The sequence below is a fragment of the Mesoplodon bidens genome (assembly GCF_964165515.1).
Source record: "Mesoplodon bidens genome assembly, contig: HAP1_SCAFFOLD_190, whole genome shotgun sequence".
In the NCBI taxonomy this organism is placed as follows: Eukaryota; Metazoa; Chordata; class Mammalia; order Artiodactyla; family Ziphiidae; genus Mesoplodon; species Mesoplodon bidens.
In genome coordinates, this window is record NW_027671870.1 from 245,662 (window position 1) to 273,231 (window position 27,570).

At 39.2% G+C, this 27,570-nt stretch overlaps 1 protein-coding gene and 1 pseudogene across 5 annotated transcripts; both read left to right on the forward strand.

Moving 5' to 3' along the window:
• Positions 1-1,121: 1,121 nt before the first annotated feature.
• LOC308610886 (uncharacterized protein) lies at positions 1,122-15,011 on the forward strand. Of its 4 annotated transcripts, none has more exons than XM_081259884.1 (5): positions 1,122-1,514; positions 3,428-3,524; positions 4,637-4,728; positions 8,165-8,303; positions 14,756-15,011. In XM_081259884.1, exon 1 carries the CDS (start codon positions 1,129-1,131, stop codon positions 1,453-1,455), a length of 327 nt encoding a protein of 108 aa, XP_081116010.1. In that variant the 5' UTR covers positions 1,122-1,128; the 3' UTR covers positions 1,456-1,514; positions 3,428-3,524; positions 4,637-4,728; positions 8,165-8,303; positions 14,756-15,011. The 4 variants fall into 4 exon arrangements, 2 of the variants coding, with proteins under 2 accessions (XP_081116010.1, XP_081116011.1); XM_081259885.1 differs by lacking the exon at positions 14,756-15,011 and adding an exon at positions 8,628-8,712; XR_014014684.1 differs by lacking the exons at positions 1,122-1,514; positions 3,428-3,524 and having other exon boundaries at positions 4,717-4,809.
• A 1,052-nt stretch (positions 15,012-16,063) lies between these two features.
• LOC308610892 (ferritin heavy chain-like) lies at positions 16,064-27,475 on the forward strand (annotated as a pseudogene). Its single transcript has 2 exons — positions 16,064-16,251; positions 26,897-27,475. The product of its transcript is annotated as a ferritin heavy chain-like (transcript).
• The last annotated feature ends 95 nt before the right edge of the window (positions 27,476-27,570 follow it).

Genomic DNA, 27,570 nt, shown 5'->3' on the forward strand with positions numbered 1-27,570 from the left:
GTGGTAGAAGAGGAACGCTGTATGCATAACGCCTAAGGCCTGACCAGAGGACGACCACTGTTCTAGAAACTGGACACAAATCCAACTTCTACGGCCAATGTTAAAAGACAGACTGAGGCATGTTTAAAATAAGACTTTCCGTGAGCAAAAATAGATTCAATTCAGGCACCACCAAAGCGGAAGTGGTGAGGAGCGCTCCAGCCACAGGAGCTGCAGAGATGTTTATTTTAAAAGGGCAGAAGCCAAGCAAGGAAATGACTGACTTGCTATCGCTTTAAAGCCTAGTTGGTGGTTTGTGACTGGTGGTCCTCAGCGGTGTGCGTCACCCTGAGCCGTTGACAGGCTTAGATTTTGGTTGGTTTACGTAGGCGGCCGCATCGCTAGAGCCACCGCAGGCTAACGGCCCCCTGCAGGGTTCATTTACTAACACCGATAGTCTGAGTCCTTCCTCTTAACTCGGTCACTTCACTTCCTACGCCTCAGTTTCCCTTCTGTAAAGTGGATATTCAGTAGTAAATTCTCTGTGCAGTTGTCAGTACAAAACAAAGTAATTATTAGTAACCACGATCATGTCCTGAATGCATGGAACACGTCACCATCTGCCAACTACCGTGTCAAGTTAGCAGAAACTCCAGAAATTAAGAGCTCTCCGCATAAATTCACACACCCGTGCACCAGGTAAGGGACCACAGGCAGACGTTCACTCCGCCTTTCGTGTGTCCCTCACGGAATACACGCTCTCTCCTGGGCGGGGGGAGCCCAGACACTTACGGGAGTTTACGTTTAAAATGCGTTGATACAACCAGGTCTCACGTTTGTTAGGATGAGTCAGCAAACGCTGTTTGGAAACCCCGAAGTCTCCACACCTCGCACGTTTCGCGCTGCCTTAGTCTCAGAGCTCAAGCCCCTTCTCTTCAGGCCGCGTCACCATGGGAGACAGGGCTGCGGGGGGACGCGACGCACGGCGAGCGTGCTGACGTCCTCGAGCCCCGCCCCCACGGCACCGCCCGCCGACGTAAACCGCAGCCCCGCGGCGTGGAGGGCGTTGATAGCTGCGCCAGCATGAGGCCACGCGGGGTCTCCGGAGCGCGGCATGGCGATGTTGGCCTACCTGGGGCGCGCGGCCCTATGTCTTCTGGCTGCGACGCCGGTCCTGCGCACGCTGCGGGGCCACAGCCGCCGGGCGGTGGGCGCCCGAGGGGCCGGGAGGCGAGCCGGGCCCCCAGGCGGGTGTGGGCATCGTGTCCGCAGCCAGCGTCCCCGAGGCCGCGCTCGGGCCATGATCACTCGGTGAAGCTGCGCCGGGACAGCGCGGCCGACATCTTTACGCGCTCTGAGGACCTGTGCGCACTGCAGGACTCGGTGCCTCTGCCCTCCGTGCGCGCTTCCCTACAGGAGGGCCTGCTGGACTTAAGGCCGACCGCCTCCGCGGGGTGCACTGGGCACCACTCCTGAGCACCCGCTGCCCCTGATCTGTATCCAGAGCTTCTTCCAGCCACGGCTTGTCGAGACAGGTTTGTACTTCCGGCTTCCAGGGCCCCTCATGTAGGCGCTGAGAAGCGGGGTGTTAAATGGTGCAAGGTGGAGGGTGGGCACTAGAACCAGTGCGCAGTGCCCGGGTGTGCGTGCACTAGACGGGGTGTGCGGCCTAGGACTCCTGCCAGCTCGGTGACCCCGGCCGGGTGCCTTAAGGATTCAAGGTCTCAGTGTTCCCATCTGTAGCGTGGGCTGAACAGGACCCAGTCTCTGTGGCGGATACAAGGATGCACTGTGTTAATGCTTCTAGACTCTACAAAGTAGAACACTTAGCACAGTTTGGAGCATCGTTAATTGTTGCACAGATGTTACCTGGTCTGTTGCATGACTTTGCCTGGTACACACCAAAGCGATTAGGAAATGGATATATCCCAGCTTCATTTCCTTTCCATTAAAACAGGGCTCAGGAAAAAAAAATTTTTTCAATTGTCGTATCATATAGTGCAAAGAGCACTGGTGTGAAGGCAGCTTAGGGTGTGAATTGCAGGGCTTATGCTGTCTGTGGCCTGGGCAGGTTTCTTTTGCACTACAATCCCCACACTTGTAAAATGACGTTAATAACCACTCTTTCTGTGGGTTCTTAGAATTAGTTAAGCAGGTTATGTGTGTAAAGTAGCCTGGCACTTGAATGAGTTGTCAGAACCAAGGGCTGCTGGGGAGGATGCTTCTGCCGTATGTAATCTTCCCTTCTACTGGGCAGCAAGTAAACACAAGCACAGTAGTCAGTGCTCTGGAAGAAGTGAGTTCTGGTGCTACAGAGCCCAGAATCTCTTTTTTCTTTAATTTAATTTTTATTTTATATTGGAGGATAGTTGATTTACAATATTGTGTTAGTTTCAGGTGTACAGTAAAGTGATTCCGTTATACAGATATCCATTCCTTTTCAGAGTCTTTTCCCGTCTAGTTTGTTACAGGATATGCAGTAGAGTTCCCTGTGCTATGCAGTAGGTCCTTGTTGATTATCTAGTTTATATACAGTCGTGTGTATATGTTAATGCTAAACTCCTAATTTATCCCTCCCCCCGATCTTTCCCCTTTGCAGAGCACAGAACCTTGGAAGGGAAAGTTCAGGGTAGGATTCTTGGAGGAGGTGCCATCCTTTCTAAGGATATGTAGAAGGTCCTGGGGTGGCAGGAGAGAGGAGTGTGTGTTGAAGTTTGAGAAATATAAGAAAATATGGCAAAACTAATGTACAGGAGTGGAACTCAGGGTTTGGGAAAGAAATGAGAGTGGATACTGGAAACTTAGTGAGGCCCAAGAGAAGGGGGCCTTGTTTGTCGTGTCAGAAGTTTGGATGTTTATCCTGAAGGCTGTGGGAAATTTCCACCAAAGAACAGTGAGATGGACTTGTGGTTTAGAGGCTCACTCGGACCTCCATGTGGAAGGCAGTTGATGTGGTGCAGGGTGATTTGTAATCTGAGGGTCCCACTTAAGTTATGAAAGGTGGGACTGGGTTTTGCAGCTCTGAGAGAGAATGGGTGAGGCCTGGTGACCAGTTAGAAAAGGGAGGGCAGCAAGCATGGGTGACAGTTTACAGCTGCATCTTTTTGAGAGACACAGAGCACAGTAGGAAGGGATTGGGGGTGGCGAGAGGATCTTACTTCATCTTCAGTGCTTTAGAGGGGCCTGGTAGACGGGTCTGGACCCAAGGTACAGATCTGGGCTTTTTGGGAGGACAGGTATTTGAAGGCATGGGTGAGACTTAGGTTATCCACAAGAAGATCCAAAGAATCCTAGGTCTGAGAGATTTTTAAGTGGGTATATTTGAGGATGTTTATAAGCTGTGAGAAAGTAGCCAGCAGAGGAAGGGTGTGAGGATCTAGGAGAGGAAATGATTGTTCATTTGATTTTGAAAAGCTGAATACTCATCGTGTGCCTGGCCCTTTTCTAGGATCTGGGGTTCACACCATCTGTTATCTCTTCTGCAAGGACAGTTCAACTCATCCCCTGGTGAAGAGAAGTCAGATTATTCTTTGCATCCCATTCAGGTATAAGAACTGTTCTGTACCTCTGAAGGGACTTTACTCAACCAGAGTAATAAGTTAGAAATCAAAAGGAATTAGAGCTGGAAGGGACCTTAAAGGCCAGTGTACTTAATTTTGCCTAATATTTTACACTGAATGTAAGAAAAGTTTATTGCAGAGCCCATTCTCTTCAGAGTTCCTTCACTGAACCTTCTTTACGTCTTGCACCCAGTGGGTCTATCCTGTAAATTTTGGCCTCCTCCTAAATTTGCTTCTTCATCCATATTGCATTTTGCCCAGACTATGGCAGAAACTCCTGGGTGGTTTCACGGCCCCTGGGTTCAGTTCCTCTAAGTTCATGTGCCTACTCGGGTTAAGTGATCTTCTAACATAAAAAGATGTGCTTAAAATAATGCTGCTGATGGCTTGCCCACACAGAGTTAGTGCAGACTAGCCGCCCAGCGTGTGCTCTGCACGGAGGCGTGTAGTCTGAACTATGTTCGGCCAAGCCTCCTGGGGCTCTTTGCCCTGAGGAAGGGGAGCTTTTTGTGATCACTCCCTTTATCTAGTCGGTCCTTCAGCAGCGGGGAGCCTTTTTCTAATCAGCGGAGGCACCCTTACTCAGCCAGTGGTAGCCCCAGGTCTCACCACCTGTGGGATACAAGCCACGCTCTCTCCCAGGCTTGCTTGGGCCAACATCTCTATTTTCATTTCTGTCTCTTCTCACACTTGGACCCCTGGCCTTTAGTCATCCCCACCTGCAGTATTTACAGTGCCCAGCAGGAGTCAGGCTTGAGTGTCTTTTCACAGATGTTCCCTCTGCAGTTAATGCACCTCCTACTCCAACTCTGCGTAGCCTCATCTTTCTAGACTGTACTTCAGGGTTATCATGAAGCCGTCACTTAGATATAACTTTTTGCCTCCATAGGAACCTCTATGCATAAAGGTTATGTTTATTTATCTCACGTGATTGAAATTTTGAGTTTATACATCTTCCTCCTTAATGAAAGCTTTAAGGGCAGGAGTCGTTCCTAATCCTTAGCACAGAGCAGATGCTTTTGTTTTTATTTAGATACTTTTTAATGATGATAAAATGTATGGTTTAAATCACTCATTTTACAACAATTTTGCTTTAGGTTGTGACAGAAATAAAGTTTACAAAAGTCGTGTTCCTGAGATAAGAAATAAAGATGTGACCTTCCAGTTGTGTAAAGCTCATAAATGCTGTGTAAGTGCATCGGGTGTGCTAAGGAATGTGGAGCTTAGTGGGCTAGTTGTGAGAGAGAGAGACTTAACTATGTTAACAAAGGTAAGCCTTCATTGTGTCCTGCCAACATTTGATAGTTGCTTTTTGGAGCGAACTAAACCAATAAAAGTTTAAACTGTTCCTCCCCATTAAAGGGATTGAATAATTGGCTTCTTTGGTGCACCTGTGTCTTGTGAATTGTCCAGTTGGGGATGGAGGTTTAGAAAGTGAGTTTCAGTCTTGTTTAAGTCTCTTCCCATCAGACTGGTCTCGTGATTTCCTACACACCACGTCTGTCTACATTTTCTTGTCTACCTTTTGTTGTTGTTGTTCAGGCCTGGATTGTCTCCTGTACCTGCTCAAACCTTGGTCCATTCTCATTTGTACCATGGAAGTTTGTCATGCTGGATACTGTCAGAATTAATCTTACTTAAGTTTGTGTTAAGCCACAAACCACATGTTTTGTATATTTTCTGTTTGTTTATATTTTTATGGTTTCTCTTCAAGAAATAGGAAGGGAAATAGCAAGATGAAGAGCAAAAAAGTCATCATTCTCTTTCAATTGTTAAAACATCTATCTGCAATCATAATTATGCTGCAGTGTGGTATGTGTTAAAATAGGAAATATATGTAACGTCCCGTAGGAGCAGCAAACTCAGTGGTGTTGGTGAGGGTGTGTCATGGAAGTAATCACAAAGCAGGTGACTCTTGATTAGGGTCCTGAAAGATTAGTGTGCCTTCCTTGTGTCCAGTAGTGGTCTGGAGGGGTCAGGAAGCCTGCCTTTCACTTTGAGGGAACAGAGGGTTTGAGGTCCTCTCTCTTCTATTGCTCTAGTACACTGCAGAGCAGCTAATAAAATACCGGGATTATAGTTGACATTTAAATCGCTGATTGATCATCAAGATTGGCATGTATCATTGGAAATGAAAATCGGAGGAGTCTTATGTTTTTAGGTTTTTCTTTTTTTCCCTTTGTCTCAAAAGTATGTAGTACTTTACTGAGTGGTTGGGAATAAAGTTTGCAGTATTCAGTGTATTCAGTTTTAGTACCTAAATAGAATTAAACTGTTGCTGTAAACTGGAATAACACTTTGTTACTGACGAGTTTTAGAATGCATCAGTTCATCAATTACCTGTTTGGGAAGATTGTAATTAATGGTTTTAAGAATGTGGCTATAAACCTCCAATTGACTCAAGAAAAGCAAATAAGTCAAGATTGACAAATGTATAGGCTCTTGATCTTATTGTGTGTGTGTGTGTGTGTGTGTGTGTGTTTTTCCTTTTAGTTGTCAAGGTATAAAGAACTCTATCACTGTTAAAACAGTAAACTTCATGGGGTATAATCTGACCTGGCAGGGAACAGATCACATGGTCAAGATCTTAAAGGTGATTTTATGTTTAAACTTTCATGAAAACATATGTGATTGAAGCACACTAACATATTGATACAGATGGCAGTTAATTTTTGTCTTTTCATACATGTGAGTGCAGCTTTTGTTTTGTAGAAAGAATATGACCAAATGGTGATGTGAATTGCTGTTGCATAAACCATAGTGTTGAATCCCCAGTGTTTGCACTTGAGTTTAACAACTCTGTGGTTTCCTGTCTTCTTCCTGAGACACTTAATCTCAGGTCCATCCTCGTTACACAGAGTGGTAAATTAGAGAACGATTAATATCACCATTTAAAGAAGTGAGACTGAAATCTCAACCATCCTGAACATAGGAACTGAAGGGGCCTCTCAGCAGTTCAGAGAGTTATTACCAAGCCAGTCGGCTGAATGCTGTTGAGTTTTCTCCATAGCAGAGCCTTCCAGGTCCTTCTTTTGAGCTTATTTATTTTTATACACAATTCTGTATGGATACTGTACATAATACTAAATAGTTGTATTAAGTGGGTTTAACTGGTGATGTATTTACATGAAGATCTAACTTCGTTCTGTTGATATCTTTTTAGGGGCTTTCCATTCATCAAAGCTTGTGATGTAGGTAATCAGTTGCCGGTTTGTAGCTATCATATTTATGATATATAGGGCTTGAACTGGGAAAGGTGGATGGTCATTCTTCTTGCTTTTGAAACTGACAGAGCCTTACATGAAGCATTTCCCTCTCTGAAATAAATCCATGTAAAACATGTTTGGTCGCTCTCCCAATGCAACTGTGTAGTTGTGTGGATTTGGCACACAGCACGCAGCCTGTGGTTATGTCTGTAAACAAGGAAGCCTGTTTTCCAGTCCGCAAATCAGCTGTTACCCAGTGAAGCGAACTTGACTGCCATTTCTGACCCCTCACACGGAGCTGTTATACTCAAGAATGTTCACACGTTTTCAAGAAACGTTGTTTGCGGGCTAAATGTACAAATTCCTGATCTGAAAGCCAGTATAAAGCAGCATCTCCCAAACCTCTGCTCTCTCACCAAGGCCACACACATTCCCTCGCTTATGGCCTCATGTCAAGCTAATACTGTCAGTATCAGATTCTCCTTCCCAGTGGTCTTGGGAGACTGCATAGTTGCTCTGTGAATGGCACCACTGCTGAGGTTGAGAGAAGAGCATCTCGGGTGTCAGTCCTGGCCTTGCATTCCCAGAGAGAGGGGTGTGCACCTCGTTCTCCTGTTAGGGTTTTCCTATGCTGCAGGGTTTGCTGCTTGTTGTCAAAAGGATGTCCTAGTGAACTGTTTTCTGCGTGGTTGTATAATCCCAGCACAGTTCTTTATGATCTGTAGACTTTTATGGGGTTGTGGCCAGGTCAGTTTTTAAATGTTTGGAAATGTCCTATTGAACAACTTTGCAGTGGCAGTGAAGCTTGATGGGAGAATTGTATTACTGTTGCCCTAGTTTTGGCTTAAGGGTGGTGAGAAGATGAAATTTTTGATGGGTCAGTTTTAGTTGTGTATGTGTATGTGATTTATTTTTTTAAATTCTAATGTCTATTATTCACAGCTTAGATATGTTGACTTTCTGATTATTCATCAGTCCCTTTGCTGATGTATTTTCTTCTGAAAAACTACATTTTCTTCCAGATTGTTTTTGTCTGATGGTGAAGAGTAAATTTTTCATTTGCAGTATAAAGTTGATCTGAGAAAAAATGTTTACCTTGGATCTTCACTTGGCTTCTGTGAAAGAAACTTAAAAAAATAATATGGGCAATTCCCATTACTAATCCTAAGCACGTACAACAGAGGTCTGTACAGTAACATAGCAAAAATAAGTTCCTGTAATTTTACTCAGTCATTGCCTGTTTTAGACTAAGGAGCAGTGAGAGACATTTATAAAGAATGATACCTCAGTTCACTTTTGTTAAATGTCCTCTAATATTTGGATACTTGGTATCTGGCTTGTGTTGTCTTTTATACAATCTTGTCTTCTTTCTTTGCACTTCAGTGTAACAACTCTGGGATTTCTTATCTTCTTCCTCAGACACTCAGGTCCATCAGAATTTCTTATGACTGTGACTGTAGAGAGTCCTTCCTCCTCAGAAGTGGAAGAGGCTGATGATTCCTCAGAACGTGTTCAGGAAGAGCCAGAGAAAATCCGTTTGAAACAAGAAGCAGTGCAGGTACAAAGTTATCACTTTAAAGCTATAGAGAAGATTATTTTTCAAATGGAAGCCTCATTGCAACACGGCACAGCTTGTGTGAGGGTTCTGTTTTCTCCTCCCATCTGCATTGTATCCCCTTGAATGGTTCCTTAAGCTTAGACCAAGGTGAATGGTGGACATTTGAACTCTAAGAAATAAAAACCAAAACATGCCGTTAGTAATATATTTTCCTTTCCTTAGAACCTTAGTATATTAGATGTAGGGAGAACCTTAGTGATCATAAGATAAGGAAATTGAGTTCTGAATGAATACAGTCAGCTGATTCAGTGATCTTGTTTAAAGATGAGAAAATTGACAGTTCTAGTTGAACTCTCTTTTTATAAGAGGAAAATATGGCCTCATTTTAAATAAAAGTAAAGTTGAAAAAAGTTTTGATGTTGATATTCTCCATTCCTAAAATCAAAAATATCAAGAAGCTACATTCTATTACCAAATAAAACTGACCTCTAATGTCATTCCATACTTTTGTTTGTATGGACAGAAAAGAAAATTTGATTTTTATAAGAAATTTTTGCACCTCAAAAATAATATATTTATTTTATTTCAACTTCAATGCAGAGCTGAACACTTCTAGTAAATAAAGGAACACCATTTGTGGGGACCTTGTCTTTGTGCTACAAAGTCCATATTTAATTTTTAATAATTATTTAAACTTAATTATTTAAATTTAAAAATTAGTTAATGTGATTTTCTTTTCATATGAAACCCAAAACTTGACAAGTTTCAGAATTAATTATCCCATTATTGTAGGACTATGGGAATTACTCTTTGATTTTCAAAAGAGAAAGTGAGATTTTTATTTTTTATTATTTTATTTTATTTTATTTTTTTGTGGTACGCAGGCCTCTCATTGTTGTGGCCTCTCCTGTTGCGGAGCACAGGCTCCGGACGCGCAGGCTCAGCAGTCATGGCTCACGGGCCCAGCCGCTCCACCGCATGTGGGATCCACCCAAACCGGGGCCCGAACCCATGTCCCCTGCATCAGCAGGCGGACTCTCAACCACTGTGCCACCAGGGAAGCCCAATTTTTATTTTTAATGAAAATTAATGATAATATAGAGAAATTTTAAGAAAAGAACTTAGAAAATTATGAGTTAGAGCAGGAGAAATCTTTAGTTCATGTAAAGTTACCCCCTTTCGTTTTATAAATGAGCACCTACAATTTGTAGCACATAAGTGGTGTATTAGTAAATGGCAGAGTACAACAAGACCCTAGTGCATCTAACCCGCATTCCTTGTCATTTTAGATGTGGTGTATTCATTTCCTTCACGAGTAGACCAGGAGATTGTATTTCTAAAAGCAATGATAGACACTGGGGAAGACCAAGAAGTTTAAACACTGGGACCACAGAATAGCAGATTCAGAATGCATGAGATCCCTTTTAGCCCTTCTCCATTTTGACAAGACACTACAATGATGGTATCAAAGTGTTTCAGTATATAAGCCCACAACAATCAAGAGATTTCAACATAGTATGGAAAGACGGATGACAGGTGGAAGAGTGTGAAACCGAAGCAGTAGAACAGAGGAAAAGCATCACCTAGAATATGCACAGGGACCACCTGCAAGTGAGGAGGATTCTGACCCCACCTGCAGAAGTAGCTCCGTGCTTTGATGCGCATGTAGGAGAGAGGGTGGAGTTAGTTAAAAGTGTGACTGAAATAGGGGAGCTCATTGAAGGGCTGTGTTTGGAGGAGGGGACTGCCAGCCCCACCCTCATGCTCCTGAAATGAGATGATTTCATTTTGAAAACAGTGAAACTTGCGAGAGCTAGGGCAGCTAGTCTGAGTTTTTACACCCTAGAAAATTGTGTTTGGGGGAGATCCTGTTACAGTTACTGCCCGCTTCTTCCTGCATAAGACGCCAATCAGTCGTTGACTTCAGGGAGCTTTCTGCACTCATTCTTAAATAGAAAATAACTGTCATTTGCCTGATAGTTGAGTAAAGCTTACAACATGAGAGAGGGGGGAAAAGAGTGAAAACATATCCTAGTAGGACCAGGGACAATTTAGAGAACAAAATAATTTAAGGAAAAACCTTAATTAATATCCTGAGAGAGGTTTAAAAAGAGCTAGGAACTATAAAATAAGACTAGGGTGTTAATTAAAAAGAGAATGGTCAGAAAGCAAGAGAGGTCTCCTGGAAATGAAAATATGGTTGCTGAAATAAATTCAGTAGGAATTTAAAAAATTTCTCAGTATATAAAAAAGACACAATGGAAAATGTGATAGACATATGTTAGAGGGTGCATCTGGGAGATCCCACATGTTACTATTAGCAACTCCAGACCCAGAAAAAAAATGGAGGGAAGCTGTCAAAGGGCAACAAAATTCTCCACAGCTGAAAGTAGACATCAGGCCTCAGATTGAAAATAGTTATGCAAGACGAGCAAGAATAGACTCATACCTAGGCACCCTTCATTGTGAAACTTTAAAATACTGAAAAAATAAATTAAAATAGAATAAAATACTGAGAGGACACAACCATTCCAGAGAGAAAACTACTGGTCACCTAAAAAAAAATTTTTAAATCTGACTTTATCATACTTGTCATCAGCACCATGGATCCTGGAAGGCATTAGAAAGATACCTCCAAAGTTTTTCAGGCACATAATTGTCACCCTAGGGGTTTGTATCCAGCCAAACTCTGAGTCATAAGTGGAGGCTGAAGAAGATATTTTGTACACAAAGTAATTTGAAAAATTGACCTCCTATGCTACATCGTAAGCTATTTATAGAAATAATCCAGCAAAATGAGGCAATAAACCAAGAAGGAAGGTAATAGGGGATTCAGTGCAGATTGCAGCTAGTCTAGAGTGGAGAAGCTTCTATTGATTGTGTGATTGAGAGCTTAGAAACACCTTGAGGCATATTGTACTTACTAGGTATTAGGCACTGTTGGAAGGGAGGAGGGAGACGAAGAGGAGAAGGAACTTGAACTCCAGAGGAGAAAGGGCTATACGGACATAAACCTGAAGCCAACTAAACTCTGGTTGATTTTTAACCTACTATTGGTGAGGAAGGGAAGAATCCACTTAAACTTGACACTATAGATGTGCCCCTTTTCAGTGACACACAGGGGTAATGACCACCTATCTAGTTTGTTTTCCAAAGCAGAACTTGTCCAAACTCCTTACACTTCAATAGTGTAAGGAGGGGCTCTAATGCTATAACATCAGGACAACAGGTATAAACTGGAACAGCCCAAGGTGGTTTGGGGTATGTGGTCACCCTGCACAAGGGCAGTGACACTGGCACAGTACGGAACGAGGTGTAGTCTATACACAGAGACACAGTACATCTGCAGGGGGCAATATTAATTTCATTGTAATAATGGCAATGCTGCCTTGGTTTGCAGCTTTTATTGTCAACTTGAATGTAATCACAAATAACTAACATAAACTATACTTAGTATGTATTAGTATTAACTTGGTATGTACTGAAATGTATTGTGTACTAGTATGTACTTAATATATATTAGGCTCTCAGTGTTTTTGCATATATTAACTCATTTAATCCTCTGAATAGCCTTATGAGGTTGGTGCTAATATCATTCCCACTTTTGAGAACAGGAAGCTAAGACAGGGAAGGAAGCTTGCCCAGGCTGTACCTAATTTAATGTTGGATCGAAGCTTTGAGTTTAGGCTGTCTGCCTGTTCCCTTAAACCTTACTCCATACTGACTCTCAAATAACAGAAGACTTAACTGCACATAGAACAGAATATAAATTTCAACGTTGACAACGTAAAAGCTAGGTTTGGAAGGTAGACAGGAAGTAGGAAAAAGGGAAGATGGTATGAATGGTCTCATTTTACAAAGTGTGACGTTGAGAGAGTTTCTAGTTGATCAACAATGTAGGTTTTTAAGTATATCACTACAAGTCAAAGAGATCATGAGCAGTGGAATAACTCATGATGGCATAACTTTACTGAGCAGTGCGGACATAGGAAAGAGTGTAAAGGAACTAAACCCCTACTTATTAGTAAGTTACAAAGTGAACAGATAATGCCTCCAATTTAGTGAGATAATAGTCATGTAAGAGTATTACTTGGAAATGGAGAAGAATTCAAAATAACAACAGTTGGACCTCCCTGGTGGCGCAGTGGTTAAGAAACTGCCTGCCAAGGCAGGGGACACGGGTTCGAGCCCTGGTCTGGAAAGATCCCACATGCCACGGAGCAACGAAGCCCGTGCGCCACAACTACGGAGCCTGCGCTCTAGAGCCTGTGAACCACAACTACTGAGTCCACGTGCCACAACTACTGAAGGCTGCACGCCTAGATCCTGTGCTCCATAACAATAGAAGCCACCGCAATGAACAGTAGCCTCCGCTCGCCCCAACTAGAGAAAGCCTGCACGCAACAGTGAAGACCCAACACAGCCAAAAATAAAAAAATAATTAAAAAAATAATAATAAATAACAATAGTTGATGTAAACCTCATAAAAAAGGAAATCCAAATAGCCAGTAAACACAGAAAAGCGTACGACTTCATTAAGTAATAAGAGAAAATTAATTAATTCTGTCATGAAAAATACTGTGATAAAAGGAAAATCCAAGATGAATTTGTCTGTTTTTCAAATCTTTAGAAAACAGCTGTTTCACAGGCATTGTTGTAAGCACCATAAAAGATATAAAAATCTAACTGTTATTATTTATGGAAAAATCAAGGATTGCAATTGGATCTATAGAGTAACAAATGTAAATTTGTGATGTTAATGACCTACTGCTTAAGAGGTAAATGTGTCAGTTTTCAAAGTCTAATGTATATATTTATTTATTTATTAAATTTCTTTATTTTTAAAAATTTATTTATTAATTTATTTTTGGCTACGTCGGGTCTTTGTTGCTGCATGCGGGTTTTCTCCAGTTGCAGCAATAATGTATTTATTTTTATTTCTTTGGAGATTTATTTTCTTCTTACAGATCATATGGTATCACCACTGTTTAAAACAGTTAGATTTTTGTCTCTTTTATGGTGCTTACAACAATGCCCGTGAACAAGCTGTTTTCTAAAGATTTGAAATAGGCAAATTCATCTTGGATTTTTCTTTTATCACAGTATTTTTCATGACAGAATTAATTGTTCTAAACATGTTTATTAACTTGTCAAGGGAATATTTATCATTTCCTTTGTTAGATGTAGCTGAACGATGTTTGAATGTGGAATGATAAAGGCCTCCTTTGCCTCTGGCTCTTCCTCTGTAAACTGGACACAGTAAATATTCTTTCTAAATTTCTAAATATAAATTCTTTCTAAATTTCGAAATAAAGAATATAAATTCTTTCTAAATTCTTTCTAAATTTCTAAATATTCTTTCTAAATAATTCTTTCTAAATTTCGTATGAAATCAAATGGGTTATTTGTAAATCAATATAATTTATGTAACACGGGTTTGCATGTTATCTGTCTCAGAATAAGCATCCAGTATAATATTGCTATTTCATACAGTATAATTATAATCAGAAAATAAAAGTAAACTATATTCAATGCATAAAGGGGAAGCAAAAGTCATAGAGATCTTCTTATATCTCACAAATATTTTCATTTATTTATAGGAATATGCTTTAAAGGCTCAAGATATTTAGATTTCATGGTGTTTATTTATATAGTAAGAGAATTTTCATAAGGGTATAATTTTAGCTTCCTTACCTAGAAAAATTCTGAGGAACTTGTATAAGAGCCAATGTTTCAACCATTCCCTTTAATAATACTGTAACTAGCAAGCTAATGAGTATTTACTTATCTAAAATATCCTAAAGTTCAACTGGGCAGCTTCAAAATTTTTCATATGACTGTTGATTAAAACTTTTATTTGTACCTTGCATCCATTTCAGTGTTTTTACTTTCCAAAACAATATATTGTATAAAGGACTCATATCTAGGATGCATAAAGAACTCTTAAAACTCAACAATGAGAAAGCAAGCAACCTAACTTTATATATGTGTGTATACAAACACACACACACACAATCTATAAGAACAAAAGAAAGAAAAATACATATATACATATTTTTACCAAAGAAGATATACAGATGGCAAATAAGCATATGAAAGGATGCTCAACATCGTATGTCATTAGGGAGATACAAACAAAACCATAATGAGATATCACTACACACCTATTAGAATAGCTAAAATCCGATAACTGACGATACCAAATGCTGACGAAGTGCAACAGGAACATACATTCATTGCTAGTGAGAATATAAAATGATAGTTATTTGGGAAGACACTTTGACAGTTTCCTACAGAGCTAAGCATAGTTTTACAATAGGATCCAGCAATCATACTCCCCAGCTAATTGAAAACCTATGTTCACACAAAGGCCTATACCCAAATGGTTATAACAGCTTTTTTTTATAATTGTCCCAAACTGGAAATAATCATATCATATTATCCTTCAACAGGTGAATGGATAAACAAACTTGGTATTCGAGATGATGGATACTTCAGGTGACAAAAGGGAAGAAACTATAGATTCAGACAACAACATGAATGAATCCTAAATGCATGTTGCTAAGTCAAAGATGCCAAATTCAAAAGTCTACATATTGTATGATGCCGTTTATTCAACATTCTGGAAAAGACAAATTATAGGGATGGAAGACAAATCAGCATTTGTCAGAGGTTGGGAGTGAATGACTACAAAGGCCACTCACAGAATATTTTAGGTTGATGAAACTGTACTGTACGGTAGTAGGCATAAGATACATGACTACGCATCTGTCAAAACACATAGAATAGTACATCACAGGGTGAACTTTAATGTATGCAATTTTTAATCAGAGTATCCTGGATGTAATGCATACTGTGACAAATAAATTTAACTGTATTCCCAATATATGATGAAATGGCACTGAAGGGGGTGGAGAAAAAGGAACTGACATAAGTGACTTTGGAAAATGATGTTTTGATTGGTAAATATAAGACTAGGCGCAAAAATAACTGTACATAAACACAATTTTAGTTGGTAAGTTTGTTTCTCACAGGAATACAGTTAAGAAATCTGAAAACACATTTACACAAGTGTAGAACAAATAAGTAAATAAATGGGAAATAATTTGAGTTAGGTTTCTCACTGTCAGTAAAAGATGTTACAAATAAGCAAGGGGCAAAAGCTAGAATGAACCATGTGATACTGGATTAGAGTCTTAGACATTAGTATGAACTCACGTTTAGTTTAATAGGTATAGAGATAGACACCTATAGAAATGATTATAGATATGTGTGTATATATTGGTTAATATACATGCGTATATTTCATAATTCTGCGGAGAGACTAGAAACAATGACACCAAGTAGCAACAAACACATCTAGCATCCAGGCCTTAGTTTCTAAACATGGTTCTCCAAAATAACAAAAAACAGACATCCCTGGAGAAATGACTAATTCTAGGCCTGGGGCAATGAAAACACAAGATGAGCCTGGAGCATTATGTAGTGCCAGGAAATAAAGCAGCACTCAAAAATCAAAAGGATAGAGGCAGATCAAAGGGACACAAGAACCCAACTGAAGGAGCACCTGATGGCCTAAGCTGGAACAATTTGAGTCATAAAATTAATTAAACTTTAAAGTTATAGAGAAATATGAAATAAATATTCATGAGTCCATACTGACGTAAATAACTGAATACATAGATAAACGGGGAAGAAGGTACAAATCTTTCTTACAAAGAATTTCAAATAACATATGTAAATACTCTTCCCTCCAGGAGATGGGGCTTAAACTCCCTCTTAGGAGAATTGGCTGGATTCCAAAAGATAGATTATGGAAAGGGAACAATAGTAACTTCACAGTGAAGAAATCTGGCAGACCTCACCTTAACCAAGTGATCAAGGTTAACATCACCAGTAATAAGTCATTACTGACACAAGGTGATGAGAAAGACATTTCACCTCTATGGTAATCTTCCCCAAAACCCCCAAAACCCTGGTCTGTCTAATCATGAGAAAAACACCAAACAAACCCAAATGCAGGGCCATTCTACAAAAGCCTGGCCAGTACTTCTGAAAACTATAAAGGTCACGGGAAACAAGGAAAGGCTGGGAACCTGTCAGAGACCATAGAAGAGAGATTATAACTACATTCAATGTGATATACTTGATTAGATCCTAGAACAGCAAAAAGACATAATTGTAAAAAAAAAAAGATCGATAAATCTGAATAAAGTCTGGAGTTTAGCTAAAAGTAATGCACCGCTGTCTTTTTAGTTTTAGCATATGTACTATGTAAAATAGTAACATTAGAGTAAGATGGGTGAAGAGTACATGAGAACTCTCTGTACTATTTCTGCAACTGTTTGATAAATCTAATATTCTCAAAAAAAGGTTTAGCTTTTTTTAAGTGCATAGTTGCATTGCATTATGATGAATCAACACAGAATAGATATTAAGCATAGTAGAAACTGTAGCTCCTGTAAAATGCAGATTTGCAGACCCCCCTCTCTCCATATAAATTGTATCAGAATTTTCTAGAAATGGAGCCAAGAATCTGCATTTCATATAGCTATAGGTGAATCTTATGCACACCAAAATCTGAGGATTCCATTTCTAGAGCCCTGTGCCTTTTATAGTGCCAAAAGACTTTTAAAGGCTTTAAACACCAAAGTAGTAATGGTATTATCCAAGGTAACCAAATTTGAAGAAAGTCAAAATTCAGCATATGCAAGATAGGTAAGGAAAGATAATATGTATATAACTGGTGGGCACACAGGATAACAGGGTCATGATAGTTTGGCAAGTGGATTCAAAGTATGGTAAGTATCCAAGTGGCAGCTGAAAGACTAAAAGTGGAAGCAACTTGCTTATTCAATCAACCCTTCCTGGGTTGAAGAAAAGTGATATTGCTATGGAGTGCAGAGAAATTACAACGGGCCTGTTCAATCAACAGGCAACAACTGCCTTAGTATGAAGTGATATTACTTCAAAAATGAATAATGCAGTACTGACAACCAAAACCAACACCACCAAGCTAATACACAAATGCTCAAGCAAGTTGAAAGGCTCTGACTGGAGTATCATAGAATGAACAGATGAACAAGGGAATGAGAATAAACTATGAAAATCAACGTGATGAAACTCACTGGTTAAATGAAGTCTAATTGGTCTTGAGTATGACATCCTATGTACCTCTGCCTACCCTCAGTTGCCTACCACGTTTACTGTGGTAGACTTCATGCTGGCTCAGGGCACCATTTTTGAGCCCCAACAGATTCAAGTAGTCCACAACCTTGCTGCCTCCTCCACCCACACAGCATATGCCAGCCCTCCTCTGATACCCAATCACATTCCCTCTGAATGAACCCACTTCGGCATTCTTCTGCCTGCATCAGCCAGCCCTCACTCATGTTTACCATTTATGATGGTTAATTTTACATGTAAACTTAGGCTATGGTGTCTGGTTCTTTGGTCTAGAAGCTGCTGTGAAGGTATATTTTAGATGTGATTAACTTGTAAATCAGTAGACTTTGAGAAAAGCAGATGATCCCTCCACAGTGTGCTGGACATCATCCAATCAGTTGAAGGCCTTAAGAATGAAGACTGAAGTCCTCCCACGAATAAAGAACTATGCCTCCAGACTGCAATAGAGAAATTCTGTCTGAGTTTCTAGCTTTTGGACTCAAGACTGCAACATGAACGTTTACCTTAATTTCCAACCTGCTGACCTACCCTGCAGATTTCTGACTTGCCAAGCCCCACAATCACATAAACCAAAGCCAATAGCCAATTCCTTAAAAGAAATCACCCCTCCCCACATATATACATTTGATCCTTGGACAACATGGGGGTTAGGGTACAGTTAAAAACTGCATAATCCAGTTCTGCGTCCGCAGATTCAACCAACCATGAATCATGTAGCACTGCAGTATTTACTGAAAAAATCCGTGTATAAGTGGACCCACACAGTTCAAACCCATATTGTCCAAGGTTCAACCACAATAGGATATTTTACCCTATTATATAAAATACAATAACCTATTATATATCCAATGCATTACAATATAATATAAATATCCTATTAGGTCTGTTTCTCTGGAGAACCCTAACTAATACACTATTCTGATCATTTTTCTACCAGTAACACTGTAACCATCTTCTCTTATAATGAAATACACTGCAGCTATTTTACCATTGCTACACCCAATGATATTTTTTCTTAGTAAGGTATGATATTTAGATAAGTTATAATCAATATATAGACTGAGAGAGTCCCATTTTGTTCTTTGCACCAAATAGCATAGAATCAATATTCCATATCCGGGCTGAGTATCAGAATCACTTGTGGCACTTCTTAAAAGTACAGTTGATCCTTGAACCACACGGACTTGAACTGGGTGGGTTCACTTAATCTACAGTACTACTCAGTCTGGGGTTGACTGAATATGAAGATGTTCAACCATAGATACGGAAGGCCGATTGTAAAGTAATTCCTGTATTTTCGACTGTGTGAGGGTCCACACCCTTAACCCCAAAGTTGTTCAAGGGTCAACTGTACATATGCCAGAGTTCAACCCCGAACTTGCTGAATCAGAATTTCCTCAACTGATTTTGATTCACAGCCAACGGCTGAAATCCCTGGGCATAAAATCATTTGACCACAGTATCCGCAACAGCATCTAGTCCAAGGTCACTTTTTTAAATAGAGAACTTGAGGTTAAGGGAGAATAAATTACTTATTCAAATTCCCAAAAAGGGTAAGAATGAACAGTATCAGGCTGCCATGTTTTTCATATTTCTATAAAGTACCTTTTATTTTCTTATATAGACATTTCCAGAAAAAAGATAACAAGTGGCATTCCAATCACTCAGTGCACACAGTTATGCATATCGTATCATCTGATCCACAGCTCCAGTTCACTAATATAGATAGATTATAATATTTAGGAAATAAAAAGAGGCAGCTCTATTTTATAAGGTAGTTCATGCCATGTACACATGAAACTGCCTGGTATATAGTTAGAAGACCTCGTAAATAGCTAAAATCTTGGCTATTGTGTTGTAATAAAACTTTGAGGACATGTAAATGGTACTATGTTATGTTTGATGATTTAATCAAAGAAGGGTGACCTCACTTTCCTAGTGATGGAACTTTGGTAGATGCATTCAAAGAGCTAACATAAATCTTAGCTTAGTTTCTAGTAGCTAGCAAAAAACTTCCAAAATCACTTCATATTGTGGATATGAAAACACAAAATAATGAATAACCTCAGTTTTCCACTACCGCTGACTTCTAACACTCCATGGCTTCTAATACAATATTTGTGGTTTTTAAAAAATTAAAAATTGACAGAGTATATACATACACAATCAGCTAAGATGCATGTTTCCAATAGTGTCTGCTTTACCTAACTAACGTCCAATATTGGAAGGGTAGGCAAAAATATTCAATATTATTAATATTTTTAAATTATACCATTCTAACCCTAATTATAAAATACAGAATACTATTCCATATTAATAATCATTTATCTTTATAATAATTTACTACATATAGATTCATACTACAATCCACATTAAGGTACAAATTTTAGCGAACATTAACATTAGTGATCAAAGCCCAGTATTACGTACAAATGTGTGCACTCCATACATACATACACACAACATGGTTTTCTAAGGTGTCACTGAACGTATCACAAAATGTGAATTGAGGTGTTATTTTGTAGAGGGTTCTAATATCATATTATTACCTGTTTTCGCTTGTTCATTTGACGCAACAGCATTCTTTTGCAAGAAGACAGTCTGAGGGATGCTCTACATCATCCAGCTATGAAACAGAGTTTTATAAACCCAAGTGTCCCATAGAGACATTTACTCCAATGAACTGGTATAATTCAAAATGTAATCTAACTAAACATGCTTAATAGTCTGGCTAGGAGAAGCAATACCATGGTTTATAGAATAGTGTCTCTGGAAAGAAAAGGAAGTGGACTCTTGGTTCTGCATAAAATCTTGTTAATCCTATTTCCATTTCCCCCTCCTACATTTGTAACAACTGAATAAACTGATTATGTTCTTTTATCTTATAGCTGCAATCTCTGTAGACAGACTGATTAAAATACATTGATGTGATCAATATAGTTACCAATCAATAACGCTCCAGGAATTGATTTTTATAATTTGAGGAATTCTGCACCTTGATTCATTTATATGCTATTGTCTTTTTTCTAAAAATTAGGGATTGTTAATATGGAAAATAAAAAAAAGGATTAAGGGGGAAGGGCCACGTAGGGAAAATTGCAGTTCTCTACAGCATAACTGAGGAATACATGTGATTAAGGAAAAAGTGATGATTTGGGGGGGGATAAAAGCGTGGATAATTGATAGAGAACTCGTGAAAGAGGGAAGCAATTGTAAATAGATTATTGTGGATGTGGAACTGACATTTCCAGTTATCATTACTGTTTTTTGTCCTTGACACTTAAGATCTGAGGAATGTTAAGCAATGTTTCAAGAGCTGCATGTATAAGAAAATAATATTCCCGCCACCGGAAGCTGCTCTAATACAGCTTCCCCCTTCCACTCCAGGCCACGGACAGACACTCAAAGGCAAGAGTGTTATCCCTTAAAATTGTCAGTAGTTCTCTTCCCCTCAACTCCCAGTTCCAACAGCCACTTCCCTTTCTAATGGGCTGCCTTTAGCCTCACCTTCCTTCCCAGATCCAGCAGTTACTCCACAATAGATCTGCATTGCACGTCCTGTAAAGGAATGCAAGGTTTTGTCTTGGTGTTCAGTCTCTCTTCCAAGAGATACACACACACACACACACACACACACACACACACACAAGGTATAAATTCATATTACTGCCAATGGTTTCAAAGAATCACTTTTCTGGCAGAAGAAAATCAAGGGATTTCATTACTAATGGCGCATTGAGTCATACAGCTGACGGTATTTGGCAGATTATTAACGAGCCTTTAATCCTGGGTTCTTTGTCGTGTATGAAATCGGAATTTAAGAGCACCATCTACATTAGCAAAAGCAGGTTGATAATCTTTCTACTTAAAGAATATATGCCAATCTTTTAATTCACTTTATAATAAATGAGATTTAAAATCATTTGGGCAGAAAGTTACTAAATATCAGATATTTCCTAGAAATTTTAAACTTTAAATAGGTTTAACTGACCTTAACTATTCAGATATATTTGGAAAATGGCAAAAGACTTCAAGAAAATAAGTCAAAAGGACATTGTTTATTTTTCATGTATGAACTGAAATATAAAAAGCTCAGAGGAAAAGTAATAAATGTGAATAATACACAGGAAACACTTTACAAAACATTTACTTTGGAAACCGTGCTTTTTGCTGAGTTTAACAGTGGTTGGTTGAGGTATCATATTTTTATAAAAAAGGAATTCAGCAAATAAGTCATTGAGAATATGGTATAAAAGTTTAGAAAATTAGGGCTTCCCTGGTGGGGCAGTGGTTGAGAGTCCGCCTGCCGTTGCGGGGGACACGGGTTCGTGCCCCGGTCCGGGAGGATCCCGCATGCCACGGAGCGGCTGAGCCCTGAGCCATGGCTGCTGAGCCTGCGCGTCCGGAGCCTCTGCTCTGCAGCGGGAGAGGCCACAACAGTGAGAGGCCTGCGTACCGCAAAAACAAACAAAAAAAAGTTTAGAAAATTTAAATGTGAGAGCACATTACTCATGTCAAATTATGAAGAATAATGATTACATTAAATACAAGCTTATTAACACATTGGGTTAATAGTATATAAGGTATGGAATCATAAGGAACATTTTATAAGGATTTTGAATTTTTTTCCTAACTTGTTTGGAAAAACTTACACTTGATTTTAGTGAAACAAAGTATCTACACCTTCAACCAAGACATTCTGGATTTGTAGGTTGACTAACACCATTCCACCAAAATTATTTTTCCTAAACCTAATTGCTATGTAGGAAAAGGTATGAGAACGTCTGTAGCAATTTCTGTATCTGTGACAATAGTAGTAAAGATATCAAACAAAATATTCTTGAATATATATGAATATTTCAATATATGTACATATTCTATTATCAACTCATTAGCACCTAATTCTACATTCATCACATATACATTCTGTCAGTGAACATAGTGAACTGAAACCGACTCTAGGGCCCATGAGATTAAAGTCAACGCCTGTTGCAATCATTCAGCATTTAACACAAAGCTGGAATATATTAGGTCCTAAATAGTTATTGACTAGATATATGGTGGGTCCATGTCATTCTAACTCAGTGTTCTCTACCTGCATTGGTGAATTCCATGGATCTGTTCTTGTGTTTACATCCAAATGAAAAATTCCTGGAGGCATTTTCAGAATTATCTTGATCTGTCTATAGCTCAATGCAGCAGCACAAACTCACTGTCCATGCCTGCGTGTGTGTTTTGAATCACACTGAGTGTGACTGCTCCTAGGCTGGCATGTTCTAGTGTAAAAAGGACAACTGTCGCATGTCCACCCTTATAGTCACATTTTACCAGCTGCAAACACTAAAATTTCCTTTTAAAGTGATGACTGGGAGGTGAAAAATAGTTTAATAGAATGAAACTCAAAGGCAAGAGTATCATCCCATAAAATTCTGTCAGTAGTTCTCTTCCCCCTCAATTCCCAGTTTGAACAGCCTCTTCAGTTATTGACGTTACTGAGACTTTTAATGGTATTTCATGAAATCAACAAACTGCATCAGAATTACTTTTCACAAACTAATAAAAAAGAACATGGACAGACAATATTTGAATGATGCCTTCACTACCTGAAAGCAAAAGTACATTATGAATCATCTTATGAGCTAAAGTATGTCATGTCTTCAGTAAAAAAGGGTGGTAGAGAACTGAGATGTTTCATGGATATCGGGGCACAGGCATGGCACACTCAAAAGGAAACTTGCATCTGGTCAACTAGTATGTTCTCAGTGAGAAGGGACTGTGTTTAAGACAAAAAGCATAATCTGATGCATAATTGGAATTTCTTAATTTTGATTTTAATAGTTTTATAGTTGTATTTGCATATATTTACAAATTGTTTGGTTTACAGTTATAAAAGCATACCAATTTCTATGCCTGGTTTTATGTTTATGCATATTAAAGTAAAATTATAATAGTAATTTATCACCATTGCGTGTCTTTGATTTTTTTCCTTCTAAAGGAAATAGAGTTTAAATATATATTCAACATCTACTCCCACTCATTTGTTTAATTTGGAGAAATAATGAGACTAAAGCTTTTAATAGGCCACTCAATATTTTAATTTATATTTTTGAGCCCCTACTATGTGAAATTTAGCATCACAAGTTGAACAGTCTTTGTTCTAAAGGAGCTCATGGTCCAGCCAAACTTCCCAAACTACCTAGAGAGGAATCCAATTCAGACTGTCACTCTCTGCTATTTACAAGCTCTGTGTTTGATCATGTTACATACTTTAATTCACAATTTCTTTATCTGTAAAATATGGGTAATAATAATCAAATTTAATCCAGTATCTGTATTAATGAGGTAATGCAGATTGAACAGCCCAGAGATATATAATATTGATGTATCACTTTTCACTACCTCTCATTAAATGATTTATTTATACATATGTATACACACACACACACACCACAGAGAGCAAGATAAGCCACCAACTGCTGCTTCATATGGTCTACTTCCTTAAGATTATACCATTGATCCTACTTCATGTATTAATTTTCAAAGAAGGAATTATATGTAACATTTACTAGCACTTAGCTACAAAAGAAATACAAATATGAAGAGCTTATAGAACAAGTTTTATGTTAGGACCTATAAAATACCTGTCATATAATAGGTGCTCAATAGAAATATGCTGAATGAATGAGAGCTAATCATTGACATGGAGTCAGAACTTATTGTCTAATATCAGTTGTGTAACTATTAGTTCTGTAACATTTTTAAATTAATGAAGGGAACTGAAAGTCAAAACAGTTTTTGCAGATTATAGCATGAGAATTTTTATTAGTTGACTCTGCATTTATCATGAATAATACTGTGATAGCTAATTTTTATATGTCAACTTCAAAGGGCCAGTGGGTACCCAGATATTTAGTCAAATATTATTGTTTGTGCCTGAAACGGTGTTTTTCCATGAGATTAACATTTGAAATACTAGACTAAGTAAAGCAGATTGCTTTCCTTAAAGTCGATGAGCCTCATCCAATCATTTGAAGGCCTGAACAAAATAAAAATGCTGACCTTCCTCTGAGTAAGCGGGAACTCCTCTTGTCTGACTGCCTTGGAGCAGGAACATGGTTTTTTCCTGCCTTCAACTTGAATTTCCTGGGTCTTGAGCCTCCTGGCCTTTGGACTGGACCTACACCATGGACTCTCCTGGGTCTCAAGTATGGCAACTGCAGATTTTGAGACTTGTCAGCCTCCATAATCACGTGAGCTAATTCCTTATTTTATATAATATACAAATATATCTTCTATTGGTTCTGTTTTTCTGGAGAATCCTAACATAATACCAACACTGACCACAAATATTTCAAAGAAACCTTCATCTTATAGTCCTATACTGATATTTTAAAAGACATTATCTTAGCACATACCAAGTTATAAACTATAAAATTTGATTGTCAAAATTTTTAAAATTTGGGGGCTTCCCTGGTGGCACAATGGTTAAGAAAACGCCTGCCAATGCAGGGAACATGAGTTCCAGCCCTGGTCCTGGAAGATCCCACATGCCACAGAGCAACTAAGCCCACATGCCACAACTACTGAGCCGGCATGCCACAACGACTGAAGCCCGAGCACCTAGAGCCCGTGCTCCATAACAAGAGAGGCCACCGCAATGAGACACCCATGCACTGCAACAAAGAGTAGCCCCCACTTGCTGCAGCTAGAGAAAGCCCGCATCCAACAAAGACCCAATGCAGCCAAAAATTAAAAATAAAATAAATAAATTTAAAAAATAAAATTTAAAATTTTTCTAAAAACATGATCTGCTCTGAAGTTTTCTCATTCTGTGTTTGTATTTAGCTTTACATTCCTCATTAAAGAAAAACTGGATGCAATGTTTTTGTTTATATATATGTATATTTCCTTCATGGAAATTTGAGGTTCCAGTTCATGCTAGTTTATTCATTTTCCTTAAAAAAGTTAGATTTTAAACCTTAGGTTTCTCTTAGTTATAACATGTATTTTAACATTATCTTCTAACCTAGGAAGTAATGATGAGGGATAAAACATCTGAGAAACACCATTATCACCCCTTAGTACACATATAACCATTCAATAGTATTATTTTAATATTTGAAGAGTAAAGTTGTCCAGATAAATTAATTATTAAACAATCTTGGAACATAATGAGAAAATGTTCTACAAAATCAAGATTTCTTCTATTTAAATAGATTCTTCCAGTGAAGTCTACAATGGATTCTTCCAAGGAAATTTTTGAAAGACTGCAATTATATTAAGACTAAACACTGGTGTTAAGCAAACATAGAATACAATTTTATCTCACTGAGAAACTGATGATGTAGTTCTTTTCCATCTCTAATGTATGATCCTATCATTAAAATCAACTTATCAAATAGACATTCTTACTATTCTATTTCTTTACAGACTCAACAATTAAATGCCTCTAAAATTGCTTAGATAAGTTTACAATGTGACAGTTGATATTTGATCCTTTGCTTCCTTCATAAACAATGATTATAGCATAGCATGAGCTTTCAAAGAGAAAAAAGTACATTAGTCAAAGCCATGGTAATAAAACTTTAAGTGAAAACAGCTATTTTATCCAAAAGCTTTAAAACCATTGAGAGCACTTAAAACAGTCCATCACTCTTTCTTGTACCTTGAGAACAGAGACCATGTTTGATTCTTCTGTGTATCTCCAGAGTCAAACAGTGACACATATTTGGAGTACTGTATATAAATGGCTGTTGAATTAATGTTGAATTAATTAATTATAAATACCTAGATTGGTCTTACGTCTTCCACTATAACATCCTTAACTTCTAAGAAAATATTGACTTTTTAATATCATATACATGTGTAATATCTTATACGTATTTACTTGAGACAATAAAGGGAGAAAAACAGTAGTTTTTTGTTTTGGTTTGTTTTGGTCTGCTTCTCCACTAGAATACAAACCTCATGGGAACAGACTTTGTCTCTCTTTGTTACTAATATATGCCCAAATCCCATACCAGTGCCTGGGCCATATTAAGTAATCAATAAATATTTATTGAATGAATGAATGAAAGATAATTTGAGATCAATGGTATTTCCTACCACTGTGGCTCATTCCATACAACATAATTGAGGGGTTAAAAAAATGCTTGCAGAGTGGCAGTGAAAGAACAAATGAGGTTGGAGGGGATAAATACATCCCCACAGTTAAGTTATTTGCTCTAAGAATGCATCTAAGCCTTTTGTTTTCTGACAAAGAAAAGAAAAGTCTGCACTTACCCAAGAGGAAGGAAATTGGTAAATAACCTGAAAGGGGCTCCGTCCGAGGCAGCCACCACAGGCCCCGCGGCTTCGCCTTCACCTTGGCCTTCACGCCCGCCACGCTAAGCATGCGGCCCTCGCAGGTGCGAGGCCGCCGTCAACAGCCATTTCACCCTGGAGCTCCACGCCTCTTTCGTGTGACTGGCTGCGGCCTTTTACCTCGACCGCGACGACGTGGCCTTGAAGCACTTCAGCCGGTTCTTCCTGCGCCGCTCCCACGAGCACAGCCGGCGGGCCCAGGGCCTGAAGCGCCTGCAGAACCAGCGCGGGGGCCGCCTCAACTTCCAAGACATCAGGAAGCCACTCAGTGATGAGTGCAAGAGCGGCCTCAGGGCCATGAAGTGCGCCTTGTTCCTGGAGAAGCAAGTGACCCGGAGCCTGCTCCACTGCACCAGCTGGCCACCGACAAGTGCGACCCCCACCTGCGCCACTTCCTGGCAACTCACTACCTCAGCCAGTAGGTGGCGTTCATCAGAGAGCTGGAGGGTCATGTCACCACCCTGAGCACGATGGGGGCCCAGGACGTCGACCTGGCAGGGTACCTCTTTGACAAGCTCACCCTGGGCGACAGCGACAAGAAGAACTGAGCCTGGACTGGACCTCCCCAGAGCCACGGGGAGACCAGAGCCCTGGTCACCGTGCCTGCCATGCAGACGGCAACAGTGCCCTTGCAGAAGAAGTTCACTTTTGTTTTTGGTTTTTTTTTTTGCAACAAGTGCAGGACTCTCTTTTCCTGGACTTTATCACTTAAGTTTTT

Excerpts from the sequence above, each read along its gene's own strand:
- LOC308610886 (XM_081259884.1), top strand. The coding sequence starts at position 1,129 with ATGTCTTCTGGCTGCGACGCCGGTCCTGCGCACGCTGCGGGGCCACAG.